This window comes from Anas platyrhynchos, chromosome 10, assembly GCF_047663525.1.
Source record: "Anas platyrhynchos isolate ZD024472 breed Pekin duck chromosome 10, IASCAAS_PekinDuck_T2T, whole genome shotgun sequence".
NCBI lineage: Eukaryota > Metazoa > Chordata > Aves > Anseriformes > Anatidae > Anas > Anas platyrhynchos.
The window spans coordinates 16,269,063-16,293,627 of record NC_092596.1 but is presented as its reverse complement, the minus strand read 5'-3'; the positions used below and the strand labels follow the sequence as shown (position 1 = coordinate 16,293,627).

The following is a 24,565-nucleotide window of genomic DNA, read 5'->3' as shown; positions in this document are numbered from 1 at the left end:
ACAGTACAACTTCACAAATTACTTGTTTACTGTCATGCCTTGATTTATAATTCTCCCTTAAAATTTTAGTTGTTTTTTTTTTTTTTTTCAGATATGCATTCAAATTACTGTAAAAGTAGGTCACATCACATTCTTGCAGATGTTACCCTTCCCTTCTCACTCGAGCTCTCCGCTGGTACATGGGTTGATAAGTTTGTGCTGATGACCCAAGGCAGCACTCGAGAAAGGTGAACCAATCTCATAAATCTTTCACTGCAATCCTGCTGTGTGTTAAAGGCTTACATGTAGTTTGGAATATTAATTAAAGACAGTTAAACTGCCTTTTTTTTTTTAATTGAGTTTTTGGTCTCTCCTGCCTGGTAGAGGTGCTTACTCTGTGTTTACCTTCTGTGCATGGTCCCGTGGCAAGTGATGGGCTTTGGGTAGGGTGCAGGTCACCTTTGCTGCCTGTGCCAGTCCTGTATCGCTGCCCAGTCCCCGAGCCCAGGGGACTCCTGTCCCTCCCTGCTGGGACCTGGCATAACGGGAGGCAGCAGCCAGCAACGGGGTCTGGTGAGCACAGGGGCTGTAAGGTAGCAGGTTGAGCAGCTGCAGGGAGTGCAGCGGGGTCAGATGTAATGACGAGCAGATTTACACCACTGCTGCTTCAGCACTGAATAAGAGATTTCCCTTAGGAGGTTTTTAGAGAGAGGTGCAAAGAGCTGTTAAGTCATTAGTGCAGTTTCCCATTGTGGCAGCATTATTCCTTGTTATCTCCACTTTATAGCTTCTGTTCCTCACTAGTAACTACTGACCCAATAAATATTTGTCCTGAATATATTTTCTGCATCCCAAATGCTTACCTTAGCCTTTCACGTGCAGCTTACAAGATGCTACAGCCCCTTCTTCTGCCTGGTGTGGGGAGTCTGTGCTTAATCACACGGTGATGCTGCAGGCTGCTGCCTGCCTGGGAAACAAATCCTGACCTTGGGCAATGATTGGGGAAGTCTCCCTCCACAAAAACACTTCTCTTCCTTCTGCTTTTAAACCCACAACTTCCAAGGTGTGTCCCTGACAAAGTAGTTTCTAAAGCAATCTCCATTTCATAGCAGCAGCCTTTTGCCACTTTTTTTTTTTTTTTTCCCTATTCCATTAACTCGGTGTTTTGCAGACAACACTCCTGTTAATTAGGTGCTAATTTATTGTCCTAACCAGCTGTTATTACTGTGTAACCCCAACACCACCCTACCGATCTCCAGCTTTCACCCAGCTGGGTCCCACCACTGGGGATGAGCAGCTTCCCCCAGCAGCACTGCAGGGGGACCCAGCCTGGCCGTGATGGAGTGGGGAGCCTGAGAGCCCTGGTGCAGCTCTCCCCAGGAGCGAGGACTCTTGGGGCAATTCCTCAGGGTTTCTCTCCCCACCCTAGCCAAGTGCTAGTGTGCAGACCCCACTCCAGCACGGCTCTTCCCAAGCAGAGATTTTACTGAGGCATAATTGAAGCATTCCCCATCCCTCTGCCACACGGACCATTGTGCTGAACAGAGCCTGGGCTCCTGTGATCGTGGTGGCAGGAGAGGATGGATGACAAGAGGGGAACAGGACCAATTTGTGGCTCTTTGCTGAGGGTCTGCAACATGGTGGCAGCCCCACTGTGACCCGTGATGAGGCCAATGGACATTGTGACTGGCTTGGTCATCCCAAGGCTGGGGTATAAAAGCCCTATTTATCAATAGGCTCTAGGATCAATTCTGCATTCTTGGCAGGTTAATTCCAGCAGGGCTATTTTTTAGGAAGGTTTACTGGCTCTTACGAGCTGGCCTGGTCTGTTAGACCTGCTTAATGTTAAAAACTGTTGTTCAAAAAAAAAAAAAATCAGTTTAAAACATTTCTGGCAGATAATTGTTTGGAAATGTTCCCCCTCCCCTCCCAGTATTCTAAATTATTCTTAGAGTGGAAATGCAAAGTGCTTGATAGCGTTTCTTCATTCTAGTCTTATAATAATTCATTCTTTAAATATTCACTAGAGCTTTTCTGATTGAAAATCAAACTAGCAAGAACTCCCCATAGAGAGGAGTCATTTCCCAACTGGCTCCTGTTAGTGCATTTCACAGCTATCAAAAATAATGTTCTCCTATCTCCCTGCCCTTGCTTTGATTCATTAATTAGTGATATTAATTAGTTGTAATATATTAATTATGAACTGATATTGCTAACATAAAGGAAGCTGAGTGCAAGAATGAACTTCCTAACCTGTTTGCCCTGGCTCCGCCTAGGCCAGATCAGATAAAAAGCCTGCAACAGCCTCAGTTCCCTGCTCCAATGGCAGATGCAGTCCTGCTGTTCCCCATCCTGGAGGTTCCCCAGTTCAGTCCCTGGCTTGTTAACTAGAGCAGCAGCCTGTGCGTGCCATGACGGTGTTGAGCACACATTGCCTGGTGGCATAAGTTGTGTGGCTCGAGGACATGAGCACAGCAGCATCCAACCCCGGCAAGGCTCAGCCTTTGCAACGTCGTTGAGGTCGTTTGTGCAACCAGATGTACTGAGGTTTTGCAACAGGCTGGTGCTCGACATGAAGATACAAGGATGTATTGTGTAATTTAGGCTGTCCTTCGGATCTTTTGCATGTGCCACAGTCACTGCAGGGGATCTCTCTGGTCAATGGAAGCGAAGCAGTGCCATCGGGCTGGAGAGCTGGTCTCCATGGAGATGGGCGCAGGAGGAAGGTCGCAGCTTTGTGGCAGAGGAGGCTGGAGCTGGAGATTAATGAAAGATGGCTTGATAAAAGAATTGGGGATGCTGCAGGCAGTAATCCGGTTTGGTTGGGTTTACGCTGCGGTCGGTTGACTCTACTGTGATACTGTTAGCCTGGCAGGAACAGGTAAACATGCTTGGCAATTTATTTAGCAACAACTTCCAAGATGTGAGGGGAGTGCAGAGCCGTGAAATCAGGGAATTTTGGTGTAGCTCCTGCAGGCCAGTACTGGGGTGGGCAGATCTGCACAGCAAATGCTCCTGTAGGAAATATTGAAACTTCTTGGAGTTAATCCTGAGGATGCTTAGGGATCAGGTAGCATCCATGTAATTTGGTAATCTGTAGATTTAAGATGTGCCACGTATTGCCAACTCTAGCAAAATACCAGGCTGCTTGGTGATGTTTCCTGTCCCCTCTCCCTTGCTTTAGATCTAGAAGTGTCACGAAATATTAGCACAGTATTTTGGACTGTGTGAGCTGTCAAAGCAGGATGACACGACCATTTTTCAGCAGCCGTGGGACAGTCCCAGTGGGAGCATGAGCTCTCCTGTTAATGCTTCTCTGCCCATTGTGGGAGCCCTGTGACATTTATTACTTTCCGTGACATGCTGGTGCGTGCTGTGAGTGATCCCAGGAGCTTGGTGCTGAAGCAGCCAAGGAGTCAGGGTGAGACAGCATCACTGCCAGGGCTGGAGCAACCTGGTGGCTGAATGGCGCAGCGCTGGGGAACCTGGAGGAGCACTTGTTCTTCTCGTGCTTCCTTCATCTGTATGGATTAATGGCACTTTACAATAGCTGGCCGTTACACCCACTTAGAGAATCTGGGGGCTACAGCTTTGGGGGGTCACTTCTGCAATGAACTGTAGAGCCAGGACTCAGCATACTTCTGCCCACGTTGTTGCCAGAGGGATTCTTGGCAGGAGCTGGGCTGCCCGGTGTCGCCACTGAGCCCTTCAGCTCCTGGGAAGATTTTCAGCCCCTGGTAGTGCAAAGTAAATATTTAGCTGACTCCTCTCAGTGTTGATCTGCAGGCAAAGGGTAGGTAGGTAGTTAACACTTCTCCCCCTGCTGTGTGCTGTGTGCTCTTGCAACGCGAGGTAATTTGGTGAGTTGACAGCGTTTCTCCCTCGCACCGAATATAAATAGGTGTTGGCACACCTACTGCATAAATGCAGTATTGCTGGAGGTGGGGGGCAGAAGCAGCCGATACCTTTGTAGTTAAAGTGCAGTGTGCTGACGTAATCCTAAAAATTGAATTTCTGCAGTGCGCTAGCCCTGGTTGAGTTGGATTGCAGATAACCCCTCCTGCTGTCAGAAACCACCGAACTGTGGGCCGGTCGCCCAAACCCCTGTGTGCCTCGGGATGCCTGAGTTGGGATGCTGCCTTCCCCTTCTCATTGCACGCTGCTGCCTCGGGTCCCCCATCTCCATCCTCGGGATGCCCTTGATGGCTCAGTGCAGGCTGGGGAGCCCAAGTCCTCCAGTAATTAACTGGGAGAACTGTGAATTCTGCAAGGCATCCAAACTCGTTGTTGTGTTGTGTTTTTCTTTATGAATGCGTGTGTGTGCATGGAAATATTGTGGTGAGGATTGGAGAGCCAAGTTAAAGGAAAAAAAGCCTTTGATTTTGCACCAGCAGTTAGCTGATGAAATGTAAAGATGCAGTGAGCTGATTAGTGATTCTGGTAATGTAATTAATGCCTCTGTTCTTTCATACGTGCAGAGCTGGAGGTCGAGCTGAGCGCTCAGTGAAAATTTGCCCTGAATGCACAGTTCAGTAAGCTCAGTTATCGTTCCCTAGTTATGATTCCTTCAGTAATTCCAAATTAAAGTTTATATACTTGTAAACCTAAAACAGGGCATGCTTATGAATTACAAGGGCTGGAGAATTTGGTTGTCAGATGTGAATGTTAATGCCACCAAACCACTGCTTACCAGGTGTGGGAGGGAACAGCAGTAGAGCAGGGGCTGAGAAAACAGCTTGGTGGTTGTTGCTTTTCCCAAAGCGGGTGGCGGAAGGGCCTGAAGTGTCCTCATCTCCATTTCCCTGGCTCCTACAGACCTTGCATAGTTCTGCCATTGCTTCTTCTAACGTATCAAGCGTCATAAGCCATTAATGTAATTCCCAGTCTGAAACCAACCTTAGATGAGCTCATTTTTGCATGCAACGCGATGTTGGCATGCCTTACGTGAACCCTTTCTCTTTTCGTCCTCCCGCCCCATTTTTAATAAACATCACATTATCAAAATATTAGTGACGCCGGATTTGCCGTCTTTGGTTTACCGTAGATAACAGCGTGGAGTGTTCTTTCCGTTTTGATTCAATAGTGCATGACAAGGGAATCCAATTTGTTCAGATTTAGATGACATGCCTCCAATTATGTAATTCCATTAGGAGGTGCCTGCAGCCAAGTCTGTGCTCACAGTCTCTGCAGACATAACTATAATGGGACGTGTTGCAATATTGCTGTGTGGTAAGCACAACTTTGATAGAGAGCATGACCTGTCTCTCCGAGTCGTGTTTGTGGGAACAGAGAAGATGAAAAACGGTCTAGCTATACTTAGGGCTCTAATCTGGCAATAAGTTATGTCACTACAAGAACAAAGCTTTGCAATGAAAGGTGAATTTGTAATGGCTATATATTTTATGTATTCAAAATCAGACAGTAAATGCAGCACTTTGAATATGATCTTATATTCAATTCCATAAATGGAAGATATATTGGTTGCAGTTTTTCCTCTTGAATACCATTTCAGGTTCCTATATACTTGGGAATGTTGGATATTTATGAGAATATAAAGCAGTGATGAAAACGTAAGACTAAATCTTAGCACAGTTACAACTTGCTTTAAATTATTAATCTTTAAGAAGCGTGATAAAAATTCTGCTATGCAAATTCTGCAAGGCTGGGGTTGGTGTACATACACATTACCATGCAGCTATCTAAATAACATCTTTAAAATAATCATGTAATGTTGATGCAGACTTACAGTTTCTGCAGGCAGAAAAAGGCAATTCTAGTGGCAGATCTGTCTGCCCAGGAAGCGGGATGTAACACCACTCATAAATAAAGCTGTTTAGATGAATTTAGCATCGCTTGCAATCCAGCAGATCTCTGCAACGCCTTTGGGTTGTGTAGCTTAGGTAGGGCCTGGCTGGGGCTCAGCTCTGCTAGGGCTGGGAAGTGGTTGGATGGGGCGCATGGGATGTGTAGAGGATGCTCAGACCTGTGGAAGCTGCACAAGTTAAAAAGCATTTAATAGCTGTGAAAAGGTCAACACTTTGACAAGCATAAGAGATCTCTTGCTCAGTCTTGCACTCTTTGGGCTGCTGCTGTAGCACCCTGTACCGCAGGAGGACGTTCAGCATGTGCTCCGTGCCTGCTCTGTGCCAGCAAAGCCACTCCATCCCGCTCCTGCTCTTCTGGGCAGCCAGGTCCAACGCCTGGGCTGCAGGAGGTATGTGCCACAGCACTGGGATGTGAGCTGTGTGCCCCATGTGTGTTGGCTGGTACTAACCAGAGCTTGGATGGGTGTGTATTATTCAAATGTATAGCTTTTATTAGAAGAAAAGCTCCCTAATCCTTACTTGGGGAAAGTATGAATGATAACATCTCTACTTTCACAATCTTTTGCACTCCTCACATGAATATATGAAAGAATTTAATAATGTTCTAGGTTAGAGAATGGGCATGCATATGTATACATCTTTAAAATCAATCTTCTCTGACTTTCTTTCCTCTTATTTATGTTGAGAGAGGAAGCCAGCAAACGATTCAATGTATGATGCATCCAATATCACCTTTCACATAAACAGAAAAAATATGCTTCCTCTGTTGATGCGATGAGACTGGGACGCATTTAAGTGTCTAGAGAAAGTGTCATTTTGTTTAAAATAATGTGAAGAGAAGCCCAGTCTCAGTATGTTGAAATGAGTTATGCAGGTGCTGCTGTTTTAATGACAGTGGGGCTGAGATGTAGTTAAAGATGCTGCTGAGCCCTGGCACAAATAGCAGCTGCCGTGAGCAGGGGGGAGACCTTTTGCACCCTGCTGCTCGTGTCCACGTCCCTGCTTGGACGCTTCACCAGAAAACCTTGCTCAGGTGGCATTTGGCAGTGCATTAATCTGGCCTCTCAGCGGATGGCTCAGCCTGCGGATATAATGGAGTGTATCAACCTCAGGTTCAAAACCCAGTGTAATTTCGTGGGAATGAATTGTTCAGATAAAGTCAGTAGAACACAGTTTCTTAATCTGCTAAATGGGAAAAGACACTGCTGCCTGGCGCTTATTGGATTTTGTGCAATTTGAGGAAGAAATTAGATTGGTTTAGATTAACCCCTCCAGGAATGGACACCTAGGAAGAAGCCTTTGTCACTCAGAAGCAGTTGATTTTCAGGTTTATTTATCTGGGCAATCCAGCTGCCGGCGTGACTGAGCAGAACCTGCACTGTTGTGATGCGCTTCTTCATCCTCTGGAGCGCCCGTCTGCTGAGTTCAAACAAGACAGCATCGATCTGCTGCAAACCAGACTGCACCCCGGTGTCAGTGGTGCCAGCCTGTGCTTTGGCTTCTCTCCCTGGTAACAAAGACCCAGGTGGGCTCCCCTGTTACTCAGGGGAGAAGCATTTGTGAAAGCACCTGTGCTCCAGGGCAAACTCTGCCCTTGGCTCCCTCCAGCTCTGCAAGCCCCCTGTTTGCCTCCTTCTAAGGAAGAAGTCCCCAAGGTGGGCTTGGAAGAGCACCACGGACCTCGCCGTCTGCAGCTCTGGGTGCCAGCACGTTGTTGGGTTAAGTGGCAGCAAGAATGTCTGCATGCAAAAGGCAGAGCCCTCACAGGAAATGCTTTTCCAGCATCAGGGTGAACCAAGGATCACTACCTGGCTGTGGAGTTGGTGTCAGCCCCCACGCCTCCAAAATTCTGTTCCTGGATGCATTTCTAAGCAAAATGGAAAGAGCTTGGGGTCCCAAAGGGGCTGTGCCTTGGCCATACAGTATCTCACCTTGCCACTTGTCTTTGCACAAGTACTTGCACGTGACAGGGAATGTCTGCAGGAAGGTGAAATGTGAGAGAAGGAAGAGGATTGTTCAACCTCTTCTTAAGAAGTGAGCTGTCAGGTGAGGGATGGCTGTGCTGTTACGTCTGTGAGCAGCCGGTGGGAACAGCTTTGCTCCATGCCCATCCCTGGAGACGGGGCACTGCGAGGAGAGCGTGCCTGTCCTCCCAGAGGTGGCTGGAAGGCAGCCGAGCGCTGATGTTGAGAGAAGGGGTTATTACTCAGTATTGTGAGTGGCGAGAGGAAATGTTCAGCATATTATATTCTGGGACACCTTCCCAGAAAATGTTTCCTCGTGGTAATTACAGCAGTGATGCTGTAAACCCGGGCAGTGGCTCCCCTTTGTGTTTTAGGCTTGCAGTAGTGAAGATGAATGGAGCAGACTAGTAGGAAAGCTCTCAGAGATTAAGTTTTGCCACAGCCTGTTAAAACAGGAGCTCCTTCAGCAAGGGCAGTGCGTGTTCCTCAGCCTGACAGGGGAAATAGCCTGGCTGCAAGGAGGACAGTGATGGCCAAAAACTCGTCCTATTTCTTACTGGAACTCCGAGGAAGCTGCTGCAGCTCCCTCCCCACTGTCACTGGACACATGCTGTCTCCTGCATTGCTTGAGCTGGGTTATGAGCTCCTGCTGTTTGCCACGGTGCTGTAAGCCCTGGAGCACTCACCCTCTTTGTTGTTTTCAGTAAGGGGTTACAGAAGATCTGTGAAAGCCACAGGACAGAACCAACCTGACAAGGGTCAGTGGCTATCCATCACAGATAATGTGCAGACAGAGCTGAACATGCCTGGGGAGTTGTGATCAGCTGAAGGGGACCCCAAGTCCTCCTTCCTTTCCCCTCTCCATGTTGTGTGACACTTGTACTAACGTCCTCCTGCGGCTCCTGTTTCTCCGTTTGTATAAATAGACAGGTTTTGGTAACAAAAGAGGAAAAGAAATGCGTGCTGCTCTCTGACTCCGTGGTGTTGTGGGACTCTGCGTTGACAGGTCAGAAGGGACACACATCCACTTGTGTCCCTTCCCCTTCAAGAGGACCACAGAACACAGCAGACGGGAAGAGGAGGAGCTCTAGGGTCCGGTAGCTGATACAGGCAGGGTTCACTGAAGGAAGCACGGAGTTAAACAAAGGAAGTCCTTCACTGAGGTGGAAGTAGCAAGGTCTCCTTTGCTCCCTTGGGCAGGGCAATTGTTCTTTCATCTCTTTATTCTTTTTCCAAGGCAACAGTACTCTCCCTATTCATGCATGCCATGTTTTTGAGGTGGATAGATTTGTGCTCTGTTTTGGTTCCTCGTTGGAAACAGATTGTGTGTTCACGTGGAGGAAGTTGACTTGTGTCGTGGTTCTGCTCCCAAAACTGCCCTCCCAGCATCGCTGGCTGCAGTGGTTCAGATGCTGAGGGGAAACGCAGTAAAGTCAGGACTTGAAGCTCCCTGATTGGTGAACTGTAAATTTGAGCTGGAAAATGTGGCTGTACTGTAAAATTCAGGACACCATCTGTTTCATTGCTTGCTTGCAGTAACATTTGTACTTGATAATTAAAATGTCACACACATTTTTAGCCAGCATATAATCCATGCAGGAGTAGAACTGTGTCTTCTGAAAATCATTCAGAAGATGCTCACGGATAAGAACGATGCCATTTTGAACCATTTGCTGCTGCTTATAGAGGAGTGTTTTGCCATTTTTTCATATTTTGAAGAGTAGGGTGGAGGGATGGGAAGAATTGCAGCTTCTTTTGGAAGGACCTGTGAACCTCACTGAATAACGCTGGATTTTTGTGGTTTATTGCATGAAGTACAGTATGTGCTGATTCAATGCACTCATTCAGTGCTTGGGCTCATTTGATGTTTAGGAAGTCCTCAAAGAGGAGGACTGTAGTTCTCTAGCTAGATCTGTCTGCTTCCCTTTAGCATCAGTAGGAACGTGAGCAGCCTGGATAGAGATGCTGACGGGGTGACTTGCAGCCTTTTTCGCACACATGGAAGCTTCTTGACCAGATGTTTATTTTGTGTTAGGCTGTCGTGCTGGGGCTGGGCTGGTGGTGCCTCTCCTGGCTTTGTTCTGGCTGGTAGGTTTGCTTTGGCTTCAGTTACAATCAGTTTGTTTTTAGGGTGTTTCTAAGGATATGCCGACTATCGTAAGCAAGACTTCTCCAGCTGGTCTGGCCAAGGGCTCAAAGCACCATCTATTTGGTTAGCCCTCTGCCTGGCAAGCTGAGGCTGGTGAGCACAGCAGGCTCATGGCTTAAGAATCACAGCAAGAGGATGCTCAGGAAAAGGTCAGGTTTTGGTCCATCTTTGTGTTGTTCTCACTGTGAGAGAGGCAGAGCAAACAGCATTGTTTGTGGGCTGTGCATTCGAGTGGTTTTTGCCCAGCAATGCCAGTCATCACCCTTTCAGCTCGTGCAGGAGGGAGCTGGGCTTCTCTCCTCGGCTGGCGCAGGTTGCTATGTCTCCTCTTTGCATTGACCTCAGGGCAGCTGCCAATTTGGCTGAAGTTTGCTCCATGGCACTGAAAAGATGCAAAAACAGAATTTGGTTTTGGCTGTCCTGAAATAGGATTTTGAACATCTTAATGCTAGAGATTAATGAACAATGTAGGAGGCATCTGAAATCCATAAGAACGCAATGTGTCTTAGCTGATATCTGTGCTGAATGTGCTTTCGCTGACCACCAGGAAAGCGTTTGATTAGGTATTGCCAGCTCAGGCTCTGCTTCCCAGGCATGTCACGCGCTTGGGCTGTGTAGACGGTCCTCCTGTCAACACAACGTGGTGGCCGTATCCCTGCATTGGTTCAGGGTTGTGTAAGAAGCAAAAGTGTCATTTCCACAAAAGTGCCTCTCTAAGGGCATTGTTGTAACTAATTCGGACTAAGTAAAACATGCTTTTACTATACGTATGTGGCGGAATGAGCAGACATTGGAAACAGGATGTTCTGCTCCTCTTGTGATATCTGGAAATTCTTGATTGCTTAGCTGAAATAAAAACGTCTCCCAGCTGAGCTTTGGCACAACAAATACATCGGCAAAGTTTTATTAGAAATGCATTCTGCTATTCTGTGAACATTTTAAATCCATTTATGTGAACTATGGGTGAGTGAGATTTTTAAAATCCTGGTCTGCTGGGAGATACTTAAAGCTCACAGCTTTACAGTGCACTGGTGTGTGCTATCAGCAACTAGTCAAGATTAAAGATGAAGTCAGCAAAGGAGCTGCCGTGAGTACTTCAGGAGGGCTCACCAGCAAGTGAGCACAAGGTGCTTTCTGGGCTGTCTCCTGGCTTAAATCAAACAGTTTGACGACACGCTGGCATTCACGCAGGCTCCTTCTATGGTGAGGCTCTGGACATTGCCTTGCAGGGTTGGGTCCTGTGCTTTTGCCAGGAGACTCTATTGTAATGTGTGAGAGAAGGTTTAAAATATTCTAATTGTCTACCATGAAATTACAGTTTTGTTCCCTAGAGTAGAAAAGTGAGTTTAAATCATTAACGCCACAAGTCTCAGTGATGATTACAGAAATGTTTGCAAGTGACTTAATCAGAATAGTTTGTCTGAGTGGCCCATTTTAATATTATTGCGCTGATTAAGTTTTCTTAGCTAATATGTGTTTCATTTCCAATTCAATTAAATGAGAATCCCCTTTCATTACGTGATATTACTGAAGTGCCCTAGTGGGGCAGGAGCACACTTGGTATTTTCAATTGATACAGATTTCTTCATTATACAGTCTCGTGGTGCTAAATGAAATCAATGAAAGCTGAAATTAAAATTGTAGCAAGCTGCAGCTATAAATATGTTGTCCATTCCTCAGCCCCTTTCAGCAATAAGAATGAGAATATATTAGTATCAGTTCATTAATTACATTTCAAATACATTTTCAATAGATGCCTTCCTTTGACAAAATTTTAGAAAGACCATGAAAGATTTTTCCTTGCATTTCTGTGTGTCCAATAATTATGACAGGCAAAATATAAGTGGCATTAATGTGCTTTTATTATACAGTATATATGTTCACTTTTGATTTTAAAAGCATTCTTGTGTAACCTATCATGAGCTACGTTAACTGGCGTATGAGAGATTATCTGCAAATGGCTTGTGAAGGAATGAACATCAGCCTTATGTTTTCTCACATGAGCCAAATCTTGATCTTTTATGTATTATTGAAGAGAATTGATTTAGATCTGATATAGTAACAAATGATTTTATAAACACCTCTCTGGAGTTAATTCCCCATTGTGGGATATATGAAGTTCTTGAAGATAATGTGTATGATCTTGAAAGCTCCAAGATTTCTCAAGTGTTGAGGCTGGGCCATTGAGTAGTACATATTTTTATATACGAAGCAGTTGGGAGGCATGTTACTGTGATTCAAGCAGTGATTAGGAAATTGCAGTGAGTGCTGAGGAAATAGGATAGATACAGCTTCTAAATACGCATTCATACATTCACAAAAAAGACAAATGTATGTGGCAAGCTGAGACTGGGACCCTCTACACCATCTTGTTCCTAGACAATATTAACAGCAGAGTTTACATGTAAAATGGGTTCACTAATCTTTAGTTTCACATGTCCTGTTTGTGTGGCTGTTGGTGGCAGGTTCCGAGCAGCAGTCCCCATCCCTTGTGCTGCTTTTCATGCCACTTGACAAGTCACCGCGAAGCAGAAACTTTCTGAAGTATTGGTTTCTGTTAAATTATTTAAGTATTTTCATCTGGTCAGAGAGTATGTGGCTTAGCGCATTTAAGGCATATCTAAAATGTGTATGATTATAAGGATGAAGCCTTTTTCTTTAATACTAAATATATACTTTTTATAAACAAGAATCTGGAATTTTTTAGAATATGATAAATATCTTAGCATAGTTATCCTGGCTCCATAAGTGCAATGAAAATGTTAGCCTTGGCATATCAATCGTGCTTTACAGATGACTGTAATTTCCTGAATGTCAAAACTCCAAATTTTTCTACTAAGCAAACTTTTCAGTGGCAAAATAGATTGCCTCCATAATATATCACTGTGGGCAGGAAAAAATGAAATCTTTATGTACTGTATTATGAATCAATGAGGCATTAAGATTTTTGGAAGGGTGAGCGGACTCTGGAAAATGAAAAACTGCCACTATTCCATCTCTGTAAACCGCTGCTTATGGAGTGTCGGCTTTGCAAACCTCTATCTTCCACGCCACAGAAATATCAGTTACAAGTTGAAACCAATTCCTGCAACAGCATTTAGATAGGGTAAATACTGTAGTAAATATCTGATTTATAGCAACATCCTGTGGTTATTCACCAGCTCTTTCACCGTAGCCTAGCCTACTGTCCTTTTCATTTTGGGAGGTCTGCTCTGCTTTTTAATAAATCCATAAGAGAGAACGGGGAGGTGCTGTGTGACACAGCTCCTGGGGCCAGGGGTGGTGCTGCAGCGTCTGCGTGGTTCCTTGAACGGGGAGCGGGAAGGTGTTCCTGGTGCTATGTGGATTTCAGTTTGTGAATTTTCCTAAAGACATCACCCACACCTGTATTCTTCCTAGCATGGATTAAGGGCAGGATTGTGCTCTGCAACCTCTTTTTTAAGGAATAACTGACTTGGGCAAGAAAGGTGCTTTAAAAAGCCAAGACCTTGCATGCTGCCGGAGGCACACCCCACAAATTCAGCATCACTACAGCTCAGCACCTGGCAAGGGGGGAAGCACGACATGTTCTTAGCTGGGGCTCCTCTGCCAGCTCCTCTCTTTCCTTTGGGTTTTACCTCCCACGTGCAGCTCCAGGGTCCCAGTACAGAGTGAGAGCGGGCTGCCTCAGCACCACTGCTGCCTTCCATCCAGACGCCTCTATCGTGTAATGAAGTTAATGAGGTGGAAAGCTTTGCTGCTCTGGGTAGGTGGTGGTGGGAGATGGAGGTTACCAACAGGTGCTTCAGCCCCTTTCCCTGCAGCCCATCCAGGGTGGATGGGTCTGGGTGCTGCCGCCTTTCCTGTGCGAGGCTCCTGGGTGGAGGCGGCGAGTTCGGGGACGGATCCAGCCGCTGAGTCACTCTTCTATTTGCTGAGTCTAAAAATGGAAGCTTGCTTCTCTTTTTATCCACCACTAAAAAAAAAAAAAAAAAAAGTGAAAAAGGCTACTGTTCTTGCTGAATTGGTTGTGTGCAAGGGTATCCTGCAGAGATCTTAATAATACAGGCAATTATGAAATTAATACCACTCTGGCAAATCTGCAGGGCAGCTCTCCCCTGCGCAGGCAATGCTGTGGACAATTAGTTTGTGCGTGAGGGTAGCTGGGAGCATGTGTGTGTGTGAGGCTGCATATTTTTCATTTCTTTAAAACCTTATTTTCAGTATACTTGTGTTCCAGGTACCAGCTCTGCACATATACATGTATGAACAGGTACCTTGAGCTGAAAAAATCTTCAAATGCTGCCTTCCTCTGTGCCTAAAGTGCTGCTTTTTTGCAAATCTTTCCCATTTGATAATTTCATGGGCAATGATGGGCTGGTATAATTGCCGCTCTTGCAAAATCCAGCTCCTTTTTATGGGTTCCTCTGGCATTTTTCTCCTGCTGCAGTTACTGTGGGTAGGCTGCTGGCTTCCTACCCCCACCATTAGTGTTTCTAGACAAAACATCTCTGTGATTCATTGGGTGCTGATAGAAGTGAAAACATAATGATTACTTAGAGGAAATGTAAATTTACATTTGCTAAAGGCTTTAATTCACAGTTCTGAAATACTTATCTCCTTTCCTCCTAGGCCCTTGTTCTGAGCTAATGCATGTTATGATTCTCCTGTGCCATACTGAGACCAGAGTAAAGGAATATAAGTCCCTGTGTGTGTAGCTTTGCAGACTGCTGCAGAGAAGAGTGTTTTTTTTTTTCCTCCTCCTTCTCCTCTTTCCCATAATTTTTATATTTGACCTTATAAATGGCTGTAAAAGGGAATGCTGCTGCCGTTCTGACAGCACCTCCACCAGGTATTGCAACAGGTGGTGGCGTTAGCCACTGCTGTAGGAACTGCTTGTGGAGAAAAAAAAGGTTGCATTGCACCTTCAAGATGTACTTCTTTGATAGGGTGTCATTTATACAGCTTGATTTTGCTGTACTTTGAATTTCGGATGAGGCAGATCTGGGCATTTGGTTTGAAATGATGGAATGAAGGTGTCTCACTTCGTAGCTAAAGCAATAGGACCAGCCCTGCTCCTGGCCTGCCTGCTCCGCATCCACTGCATCGAGGCTGCTGGGGAGCAGACAGAGCAGTGGACTTGGGGTGGGGAGGTGAGAGGGGAGAGAGCGAGCGAGGGCAGCAAACCAGCTCCAAGGATCCTGCTCCACACATGCTGCCGCCGTGGGATGCTGGGCGTGAGAGCTTCCTCCTGAAGCTCCCGGGGAGCACAGCAGCCCCCCTCCGTGCTGCCACAGTCAGCAGCAGGGCCCTTTCCCTCATCTGCTGGGCTGGGAGCACAGGGAAGCACTGTGGGAAGTGGGTGGGTGATGCTTTTCAGCTGCTGCTTCTGTTGTCATCCAAATCACTGATGTGAAGCATCTGGGACCAATCTGGAGTAGATGCAAGCATTTTGATTCCCAGCGATGTGTGTGAGAGCTTGCCAAATATTTTGGCCTAGCCTCTGCAAACTGTCCTGCGTGGGCATCTTTCAGCCGGGAAGTGGTACTCGCGTTTGGGGTTTTACGAATTAAGGGGTTTTCCCAAGTATGCTTGGTCGGAGCAGGAAGGGCTGTCACCAGGATGTTCACCCCATCCTTTCAATTGTGTCTGTAGGTGACACAGTTTGTTAAGGATTAGAGTGAGTCACAGTATTAAATGAACATTTTGCTTCTCTCTGAGCGATCTCCAAACAGATGCCTGCCTCTAACAAACGAGGCAGCAGGGGTATTTCTCTTGGAGGAACAATTTGCAGTATTAGCAAATCAAATTCTCAGTGGGCCACTCTTTATGGGAATTAACCTCACCTACCGGGAGCCAGGCGCTCTGGGCACCCGGCCTGATATAATTGAGTTTGACTTCTGGAGACGTGGTGGGGATGATGGATGGGCAAGGGAGACCCACATCACGCCGGCCTCGTGCCCCATCTACTGAATGTTAAAATACATCAACTGCAGGGTTTGGCAGCTTGGGAGCTGCACGTGGAGGATTTCTAACCTGTGGTGCTGTGAGACTAGCACCGCTGGTGTTTCTGACCTTCCGTAGCTACGCTGTGAGGTTATGCAATGCACAAACCTTTTGCGCGTGGTGCAGGATGAGGGAAGAGCATGGAGCCTGCTGCAGCGGGGCTTTGGTGTGGTGGTGGAGGAAAGAAAGGATCTGGACTCATGTGTAGGATCGTCTTCGTCTCATCAGATAACTACGGAAGAGGAAAAGTTGCTGTTTCAAAAAAAAAAATAAATCGGCTTTTAAAGATGAAAAGAATACTCTTATAAATTAGTTTATGGGGAGGGTGGTGAGGACGTTGGTCGTCCTTGTACCATTAGTCAAATCTGGTTGATTGCACATCGTTTCTGGTGCCGAGCCACCAACCATATGATTATTTTTCTTTTTTCAGTAGCTCAGTACTTAATCCTCAGTTTCATATGCAGAATCCCTGCTGCAGGGTTTTATTTCATTTTATTTGCTTTTCTGTTGGACATGATACAGATCTCATCTGTCCCTCTGCCCCGGCCCTTTCTGTTCAAAGGAAACTTTCCTTTCAAAATGTCTGTCCTCACCTGTGGTGTAACTGGGTTTCTCACTGCCCTGTTAATATACCACAAAGTCTGTAAGCTGACCTGCCGTGAAAAAAAAATAATCTCCTAGAACAGGAAACATTCCCAAATTTCCCCTTCTCCCCGTTCTTCAACCAAAGCATTGGAAACACTTTTGCAAAACTGCCTCCCATTTATTGTATGAGCTCATCTGCATGTCCAAACCATCTTAGCCAGGCTTGCCACCTGGATGAGCTTGACCTAGATGCAAACTGATGTGCTTGAGCAAGTTTAAAGGGTAGCCTTAGTTTTGCTAGGAGACTGGGACTGCCCCAGTATTTCCCCCTGCTAATCACAGCTCTGCTTTCTCAGCCATGCACCAAAGCTCTGCTGTCCTGGTTTATCTTTCCCCCGGGCACAGTCTGAGTGGGATGTCAGGGCTGCAGTGCTCCCCGTGCAAGGGCTGTCGGTTTCTTCCCCTCTGTAGCCTTCGGGAGCCCCTCTTGCTACAGCCTCCTCTCTTAGGGGAAATGGGAGAAGGTCACTCGGTCCCTCCCCTGCTTATCCGTACACTAATGGATGTAATGTTGAGTAGGTGGTTAGCTTTCAGCTTCCATCTCATGCTTCTTAGCTCACGGCTCCATCAAGCCAGGCTCAGGTTTCCAGGCTGAAGGCATGGCAGCTGCCAGCACCCGACCTCCAGTCTTCCTCTGCCTCAACGAGCAATTAAACAGCCTCTGTCCTCTGATGGAGATCGATAATCCTCTGCCTGAGCACCAGCAGGACATAAAGGGGCCCATAGGGGTGGAGCCAACCCCCCCTAGTTGTAGTCCTTGTGGAATTACTGTTCTCTTGGACCCCAGAGCAATGGTTTGAAGCCTTTCCATTGGGGTTAAGGTTCCCTTCCCTGCGAGCAGCTGCAATAGGTAAAGCCCCTAGGTGGGTGCTGTATTCAGACCCTAGGTTGCTCAGCTGTCGGTAGTTTTACCATGATGGGGTGGCAAAGCAGGAGAGAGGGAGCTGCAAACTCCCCACGTGCTCTGAAGTCTCTGACTTTACTCAGTGCTGTCATCCCCTGGGGGTTCACACCTCCTCAATTTGACTTCAGTTTGCCGTCTTTTTTCTTTAATGTTGCTTTTAGAAGCTTGCTACGAGGATGCTTTTTAAAAAAATCATTAGGTTGAAAAAATAAAAATGAAGGATTCTCATTCAGCCCCTGCGCTAGGCAGAGGTGGGGAATGTGGGGAACGGCATGGCACAGATGCACTATATGACCACAGAATTACCTTTCAAAGAGAGCAGATGGCTCCATCTCAATAAACCCCTCAGAGAGATTCACCGGAGGTCTTTGAGGTTTCAGTTTGCTTCTTATTTTCTCTGAGGTCTGTGCAGGAAGGAGAGGGGGCTGCTGTGGGCTGAGGCACTGGACAGCTGAAAGCAGGTTTGCGCACTGACTGTGTGCTCTGCTCGGTCACTTTTAGCAAAAATCTTCCCACACATGATAGAAGTACCAAAGCACCAAGAATTTCCTATTTCTAGGCAGCACCAGGGCTGTTTTGGGAGCTGGTTTGCTTTTTGCTCTCTTAGGGCAGGTAAAGAGGCCCTCCATGCCAGGGCTGCGCATAAAGCTGAATCAGAGCCCAGGCAGAAGAGGGGTGTGGTGTGGGACCTTCTGGATCACCACCTCCCCGGCGCAGCTTTCTCACCCTGGTGGAGGGTGTGTGAGCCATTAGCTGGGCATTTATCTGAAGAGAGACTCTGACCTTTTCTGAGCTCCTCTGCAGAAATGGATCGTGTGCAAATAGTTCATTGCTCCCAAAAATGCTCACGCTTTAACCTTGCAATGATGTGATAAGCAGAGCAGTTGATTTAGCACAGGGAGCAAACTCGGCATCGTGAGACTGCTCAGTGCTCGCGGTCCTCAGGAAATAGCTGTGTGCAGGGAGCTAGCAGGAACAAGTGACTGTCGTACCATCACAGATTCCTGGTGGCCCCAGGGTCAACCTACTTTCTAAGTTGCCTGCGAGCAACCTTTGTTCTCTTCTTCATAGACATCCAACTAAACTTTATTAGGAAACCTGTATTTCTGAAGAGGGCAGTTCTTTAAGCTGGAGGGATGATTCACAGTGAAGTCTGAGCTCTACCTGCAAACATGTTGTCTCGGGCTCTGAAGCACAAGCTTCAAGGAATGGGCAGGAGCTCAACACCCCCTTGTTAAGATAGCAGAGGGAACAAGCTGTTACGTACAGAGCTAAAAATAATTGCAAAGCTTTGAATCTGCCTCCCAATTGCAGCAGAAGGATGTTCTGAGCACTGATGGCCGAATCTGTCTCTGGCACAGCTCTTACTCGATGGTGCATTAAAGCGTATGTGACTTTTTGAAGCTCAGTTCAGATAAACGCACAGCAGCGTGGCTGCTTTTCTGGAGCTGCCATGATTTCAAACTTTGATCAGTGTGGCTTGGGGCTAACCCAAAAGCTGGTGTTCCCAGAAGGAATGGTGCCTTTTCCAGAAGAATTTTAACAAGGAGACTGAGGAAGGGGAGAAATGCACAAGGCAGCTGAGATGGGCCCAGCAGCTGACAAAGCAAAGTATGACATGGCATAACGAAGAAGTACAGTGCTGGGCCTGTTTGTAGGGTACTGTGCTTCAGAGCAGGTGATGTGGGCATCCCATAAGTCTGCCCACAGCCTGGTTTCTTGAGCACGAGGTGCTGGAGAGAGCCTGGCCACGTCCATCCTCACTATGAGCAAATGGCTTTGTTCAACCTCCTTCACCTGGTCTTCAACTTGCTGTGACAGGTCCTGATGGAGATACTTGCCTGGATGAGGCAATCGGCCACCTGGGGTGATGGTGATCCATTACAACACAGTTTCTTCCACCAACATGCACATTTTATTCATTCTTTTGTTTTTACAGTAGCAGCAAAGAGAGGCACTTTGTCACTGCCTGTGACCAAAGAGCACGAAAGGAGAGAGGCTGAAGAATTTGAGCTATGATAAAATGCTCACTGCATTGATCTTGGCTCGGCATTTGTTTTCCTTCTTGCATTAACTCCCCATCGATTGCTGTGATGACCTTAGAGCTTGTGGGTTTGCTGGCCGCATCCCTCAGCAAGCAGCACCCCGCTCTTGCATCCTGCTCTGCTCCCAGCCTCCTCGAACCGCTGACGGTGCGAAAGCGGGCCAGTTGGTACAGAGGGTAAGCAGGGCTTTGCTTCAGCCTCTTTGGTCATTCAAGGCTTCTTACTATACATGTATGTTATATATAGGCATGCCACAGCTATGGTACGAACTTGCTGTTGCTTGAGGGATCAGGTCATTATTTTAGTACAGGGTGGTAGTAAATTGGATCCAATTGCGAGGAGTTCTGGCAGCTGTTAAAGAAGGGGCTTTCGTTTGCCTTGGAGATGTTCTTTGTGCCCACGCTTTGCAATGAGACTTTGGGAAAAGTTACCTTCCTCTGGACTGTGGCAGGGGCCTTGGCTCACCAAACATGTTTGCCTTTGCGTTCAAAGCCCTCAGAGCCCGGGGTGGCTGCAGCAGTGCCAGGGTGAGCCTGCAAACACGTGGCAGTGCTGATCGTGGCGTCCTGGCTCTCCAGACATGAGGTGCCATTGTGTCGGCCACTGATGCTTTATCAGGCTCCTTGGCTGTATTTGGTTTTGCAAGTTTATTGTACTTTCCATTTATTTAATCATTTATAAGCTTGGATGCTCTAAAAGAGAAGGGGAATGGTGACTCTTTTTGTTTCCTGTCCCCCATGCTACTGGATGCTTTCAGAGGCTGTGATTCATTTTTGAGTTCACCCAGAGACAATTTTCTGTAAAACATTGACATCTAGTGGCTTTTCTGCTGAAGGAAACGATGGGGAACAAAGGCTTTGTTGCGGGTGGCCAGCCACGATGTCTCCTGGAGAGCAAAGAAATACCCCGTCTCCTCCTCACGCAGCACCCAGGACACGGCAGTCCCAGCCTGGGGGCTTGGGGCTGCTGGGCACACGCTGCTCTGTGTCCTCAGCCTGGAGGAGCGAGCTTCCCTGGCAGGACAATTTGCTTATTGAGCTGCTTCAATTCAGTTTGCTGAAGCAGATTGCTCTTATCCTGACAGTACTGTGTGGCAGGGCATCCTGATGTCTCTGGGCACTGGGCAGGGATATTCCCCATGCCCAGCCCATAGCGCTTCTGGTGCTGCCCTGGCACGTGCTGTCATGTCACAGCCGTGCATGCAGCGTCCCTGTGTGTGCCACTGTCCTGCTGCTCCGAACAAAAGCCTCCGCTTCCCTTGGAATATCTTTTGTTACAAAGCACTGTAACGCACCGTTTAATTTCCTGTTATTTACTTCTGTATCCTCTCTCATCTTTGTATCAGGTGAAAGCAGGAGGATAAAATGGTGTTTGCCTGGGCTTTTCTGTGATCTTCGTTTCAGTTCAAGGAGGTTGGGTCTTCTGGGGACATCCCATTTATCTGGAAAGGAAATGTCTTACAGGAAATGTTCTTCTTGCAGGCATAGCACTGTTGTAGGGCCTGTGCAGCTCAGACCCACAGCTGCTCACCGTGACAAGTCATATAAGCAGCGCTTTGCAGGCAACAGAAAGTTGTCACCCCAGCTTGGTTGTGCACAAAACAACGCTTTGCTCTCAAATGAAGTTCCCGCGTGATTGGGGAGCAACCTGTGCTGCTCCTCTGGAGGGGGGATTTAAGTGATGTAGCCATGTGGGCATCTCTTAATGCCCAGTGTGAGCATGTTACTACGTGGGCAGCCCACCACAGATGGAAGTTCAGGGTTCCCTTCAGCCTGTGTAGAGGCAAACCCGTCAAGCAGAGCAATCCGTGTGCAGATATCACTGTTTCTGTTCCCCCACAGGGACTTTGTTCAGTTATCCTTCACCTCGGAGAGGTGAGCACACAGAGGAGCACTCTGCAGCAGGATTTCTGAAAGCATCTTAAGTGCATCTCCAAGTTTCTATTGATTTTGAGTGTTAATATGCCGTGTGCTCAAGATGCAGGAGACTAAATGCTCTGCCTCTCTCTCCCCTTTGCAGGAATTTCTACTATATCACCATCCTGCGTGACCCTGTCTCCCGATACTTGAGCGAATGGCGCCACGTCCAGCGAGGAGCCACGTGGAAAGCGTCCCTGCATGTCTGCGACGGGCGATCCCCAACCACCGAGGAGCTGCCCAGCTGCTACACGGGGGACGACTGGTCGGGCTGCTCTCTCCAGGAGTTCATGGATTGCCCCTACAACCTTGCCAACAACCGCCAGGTCCGCATGCTGTCCGATCTCAGCCTGGTGGGATGCTACAACCTGTCGGTCATGCCTGAGGAGCAGAGAAACAAGGTTCTGCTAGACAGTGCCAAGGAGAACCTGAAGCGCATGGCCTTCTTCGGCCTTACTGAATTTCAAAGGAAGACTCAGTATCTCTTTGAGAAAACTTTTAACATGAACTTCATCTCGCCGTTCACGCAGTACAATAGCACAAGGGCCTCCAGCGTGGAGATAGACGAGCAGACTCAGCAGCGCATCGAGGCCCTCAATTTTTTAGACATGGAATTGTACGATTATGCAAAAGACCTTTTTTTGCAGCGGTACCAGTACATGCGGCAGAAGGAGCACCAGGAAGCACGGCGGAAACGCCAGGAGCAGCGCAAGATCCTGAGGGCAAAGCAGGCACACCTGAAAGAGCAGGGGGAAAACAGCTCCAGCACTGACTACATAGGGAACGTGGAGCGGTGGCGGCGGTAGTGGGGGGAGCTTCTCAGGAGACTGGCTGGACACTGAAAGCAAAGCAGAACCCAACCCAACACCCAAATCGGAGCCGACAGAGTAGTCCAGACAAATTAAGCTTCTTAAATATTTGAAGCAAAAAGAGGTTAAAATGTTGCCTTTGCAGTTGCCTTTGCAGTAAATGTTGTACTGTACGTGGAACACTTAATCCTAGTGCGTAATTAAATTGTCCTTTTTAGGTTTGTTGGATTATTTATGAAATACAGGAGCTAAGTAAGCTCATCGGAAATGGTTGTTTGGACATTTATTTAAAAAAAGAAATCCTTAAATTAGTTATGAATACAAAATGGGATGCTGGAAAATGTTTATGATTCTCTGCTGAAACCTATCTGGGAAGCAAACTCATTTCCTAATAATGAGCATTTAACATACTCTCACAATACAGTATATGAGCAAAACCTTTTCCTTTTGATTTTATCTTAATTTTATTTATGTGTTTTCAAAGGGCACCAACTGCTTATGATATTTACCAAGTTAATGAATGGACAATGAAGGGAACAGTAAAGGTCTAGAAAGAATATTGACTAGTTTTATGTATAATATTGGCTTTTAAAAGGAATAGAAGTAATTTCTCTAGTTATATAAATATTTAAAATTTTAAACTTTTTCTACCTACTGCTGTTTAGAGTTTTAAGCTTGATCTAACTCATATTAAAAAGAAAAAGAAAAAGAAAAAAAAAAAAACATTTCTGAACTCAATGCCAACGTTATGTTAAAGACATTATTTCCAGAAATTTTCAGGTCAATATGATTTTAACCATTCTGGAGAAGTTACAGCACATCTTCATGTTTCATAAAGCCTTTTACCAATTATAATCTTGTGACAGTATCTAATTTTAGGTCTTTCTTACCCATTAGAATACATAATGCTGAACTTATTATTCCTTAATAATTGGTGATATAAACTAGATGAAATTGTGTTGCGGATATTTGTATAGTGTCTTTAAAAAGTCATAAAAATCTCTAATCCCAGCAATATTATAAAGAGAATTGCTCAATTGAAGAAGTAGATTTACACTTGAATTAGGATTTACTTCCAGTAAATCTTTGCTACACAATATGAAAATAGGGCTGTTTTTTTACGCTCTTGAGCCCTTCTTAGTGACGACAGACTAGCAATGACTAAAAATGATGGAAACAAGTATTACCATAGCCATAGTTACACAGTATGAGAAAGTTGCATGGTGAAACAGGACGCAGGCACTGCTGGAGCTGGAGCTGTTGCCCCATCGGCCCCAGCAGGACCAGGCTCACCAAGACCAACAGGGAGAGGAGATGGGGCTGTAGGTGAGGGGCTCCTATAATCTCTATGCAAAAAAAAAAAAAAAAGAAAAAAAAAAGAAAAAAAATAAAGAAAAGAAAAAAGAAAAAAAAAAAAAGCTCTGTAAGGCTTTGGTTATAAATTCAGCAAGTTCAGAAATTTTGTACGTAGCCTGCAGCGCTGTTGAGCTTTGCACTGAAGGGCGATCTCTGTCCGCGTGCTCAGTCGCGTTTGGTGCGCGCGTGTCTGCTTGGCTCTCCCGCTCGGCGCTGGGTAACGGAGGCACCTGGAAACGGCACTCTTCGTCCCGGTATAGACGATGCTTACAAGGCTCACTTGCACTACTTCCTTTTGCCTGTAATATTATATACACAAAGAGGGCAGGGGGCATGAAATGCAGAAGGAGGCTTTGAAAACATCTCAAGGCTCCGTGCCTAAGTTAGCCAAAAGCTGTGTTACAGCTGACGTTGTATTGCGACCTGGGTGGGCAGCAATCCTGCCTGGGGCAGAGGAAAAGCACGGCTACAAACCAATACCCTGCGTTAGCAACTCAGAAAAGAGAATAATGTCATGTACAGCTTTTTTTTTTTTTTTTTTTTTCTCTTTAATGAGAACTGCAGTTGCCAATATGATGTCTCTGTTGTATTTTGTTTTTTTATGGGGGAAAATAATGCGCTCTTAAAACTGAAAGGCACTGCTGGAAACAGGACTTAACCATGAGTGAGCTGGAGGGCCTGTTGCAGAAGGTGCATTTTGTTTTTATGCTGTGGTGTGCATGGTTTACAGAGACTAGTTGCATTTTCTTTGTGTATACTGTTTATTGTATATAGGGGATGTACGAATATAAGGATACCGTTTTGTCATAATCATATCAAATTCTACTGATTTCCACTGTAGATGCTGTCTTATTGTGTAGATTTACAAGCCGATCCACTGACTTTGATTGTGTAATTTAACAATAGAACTGATAAATAAAATTTAACTACAGACTTCTGATTTTCGTGTGATTATTTCTTTATCTGAAGATGCATTGGGAGTTGTGCA

General features: G+C 46.3%; 1 protein-coding gene across 1 annotated transcript in view; it reads left to right on the top strand.

Annotated features, from left to right (window-relative positions):
* The window catches only part of HS6ST2 (heparan sulfate 6-O-sulfotransferase 2), a 128,776-nt gene extending 104,266 nt beyond the window's left edge, over positions 1-24,510 (top strand). The window contains exon 2 of the mRNA XM_027464993.3: positions 21,516-24,510. Coding sequence (XP_027320794.1) covers positions 21,516-22,218 — 703 coding nt within the window. The 3' untranslated portion in view covers positions 22,219-24,510. The remainder of the gene's footprint in view (positions 1-21,515) is intronic.
* The last annotated feature ends 55 nt before the right edge of the window (positions 24,511-24,565 follow it).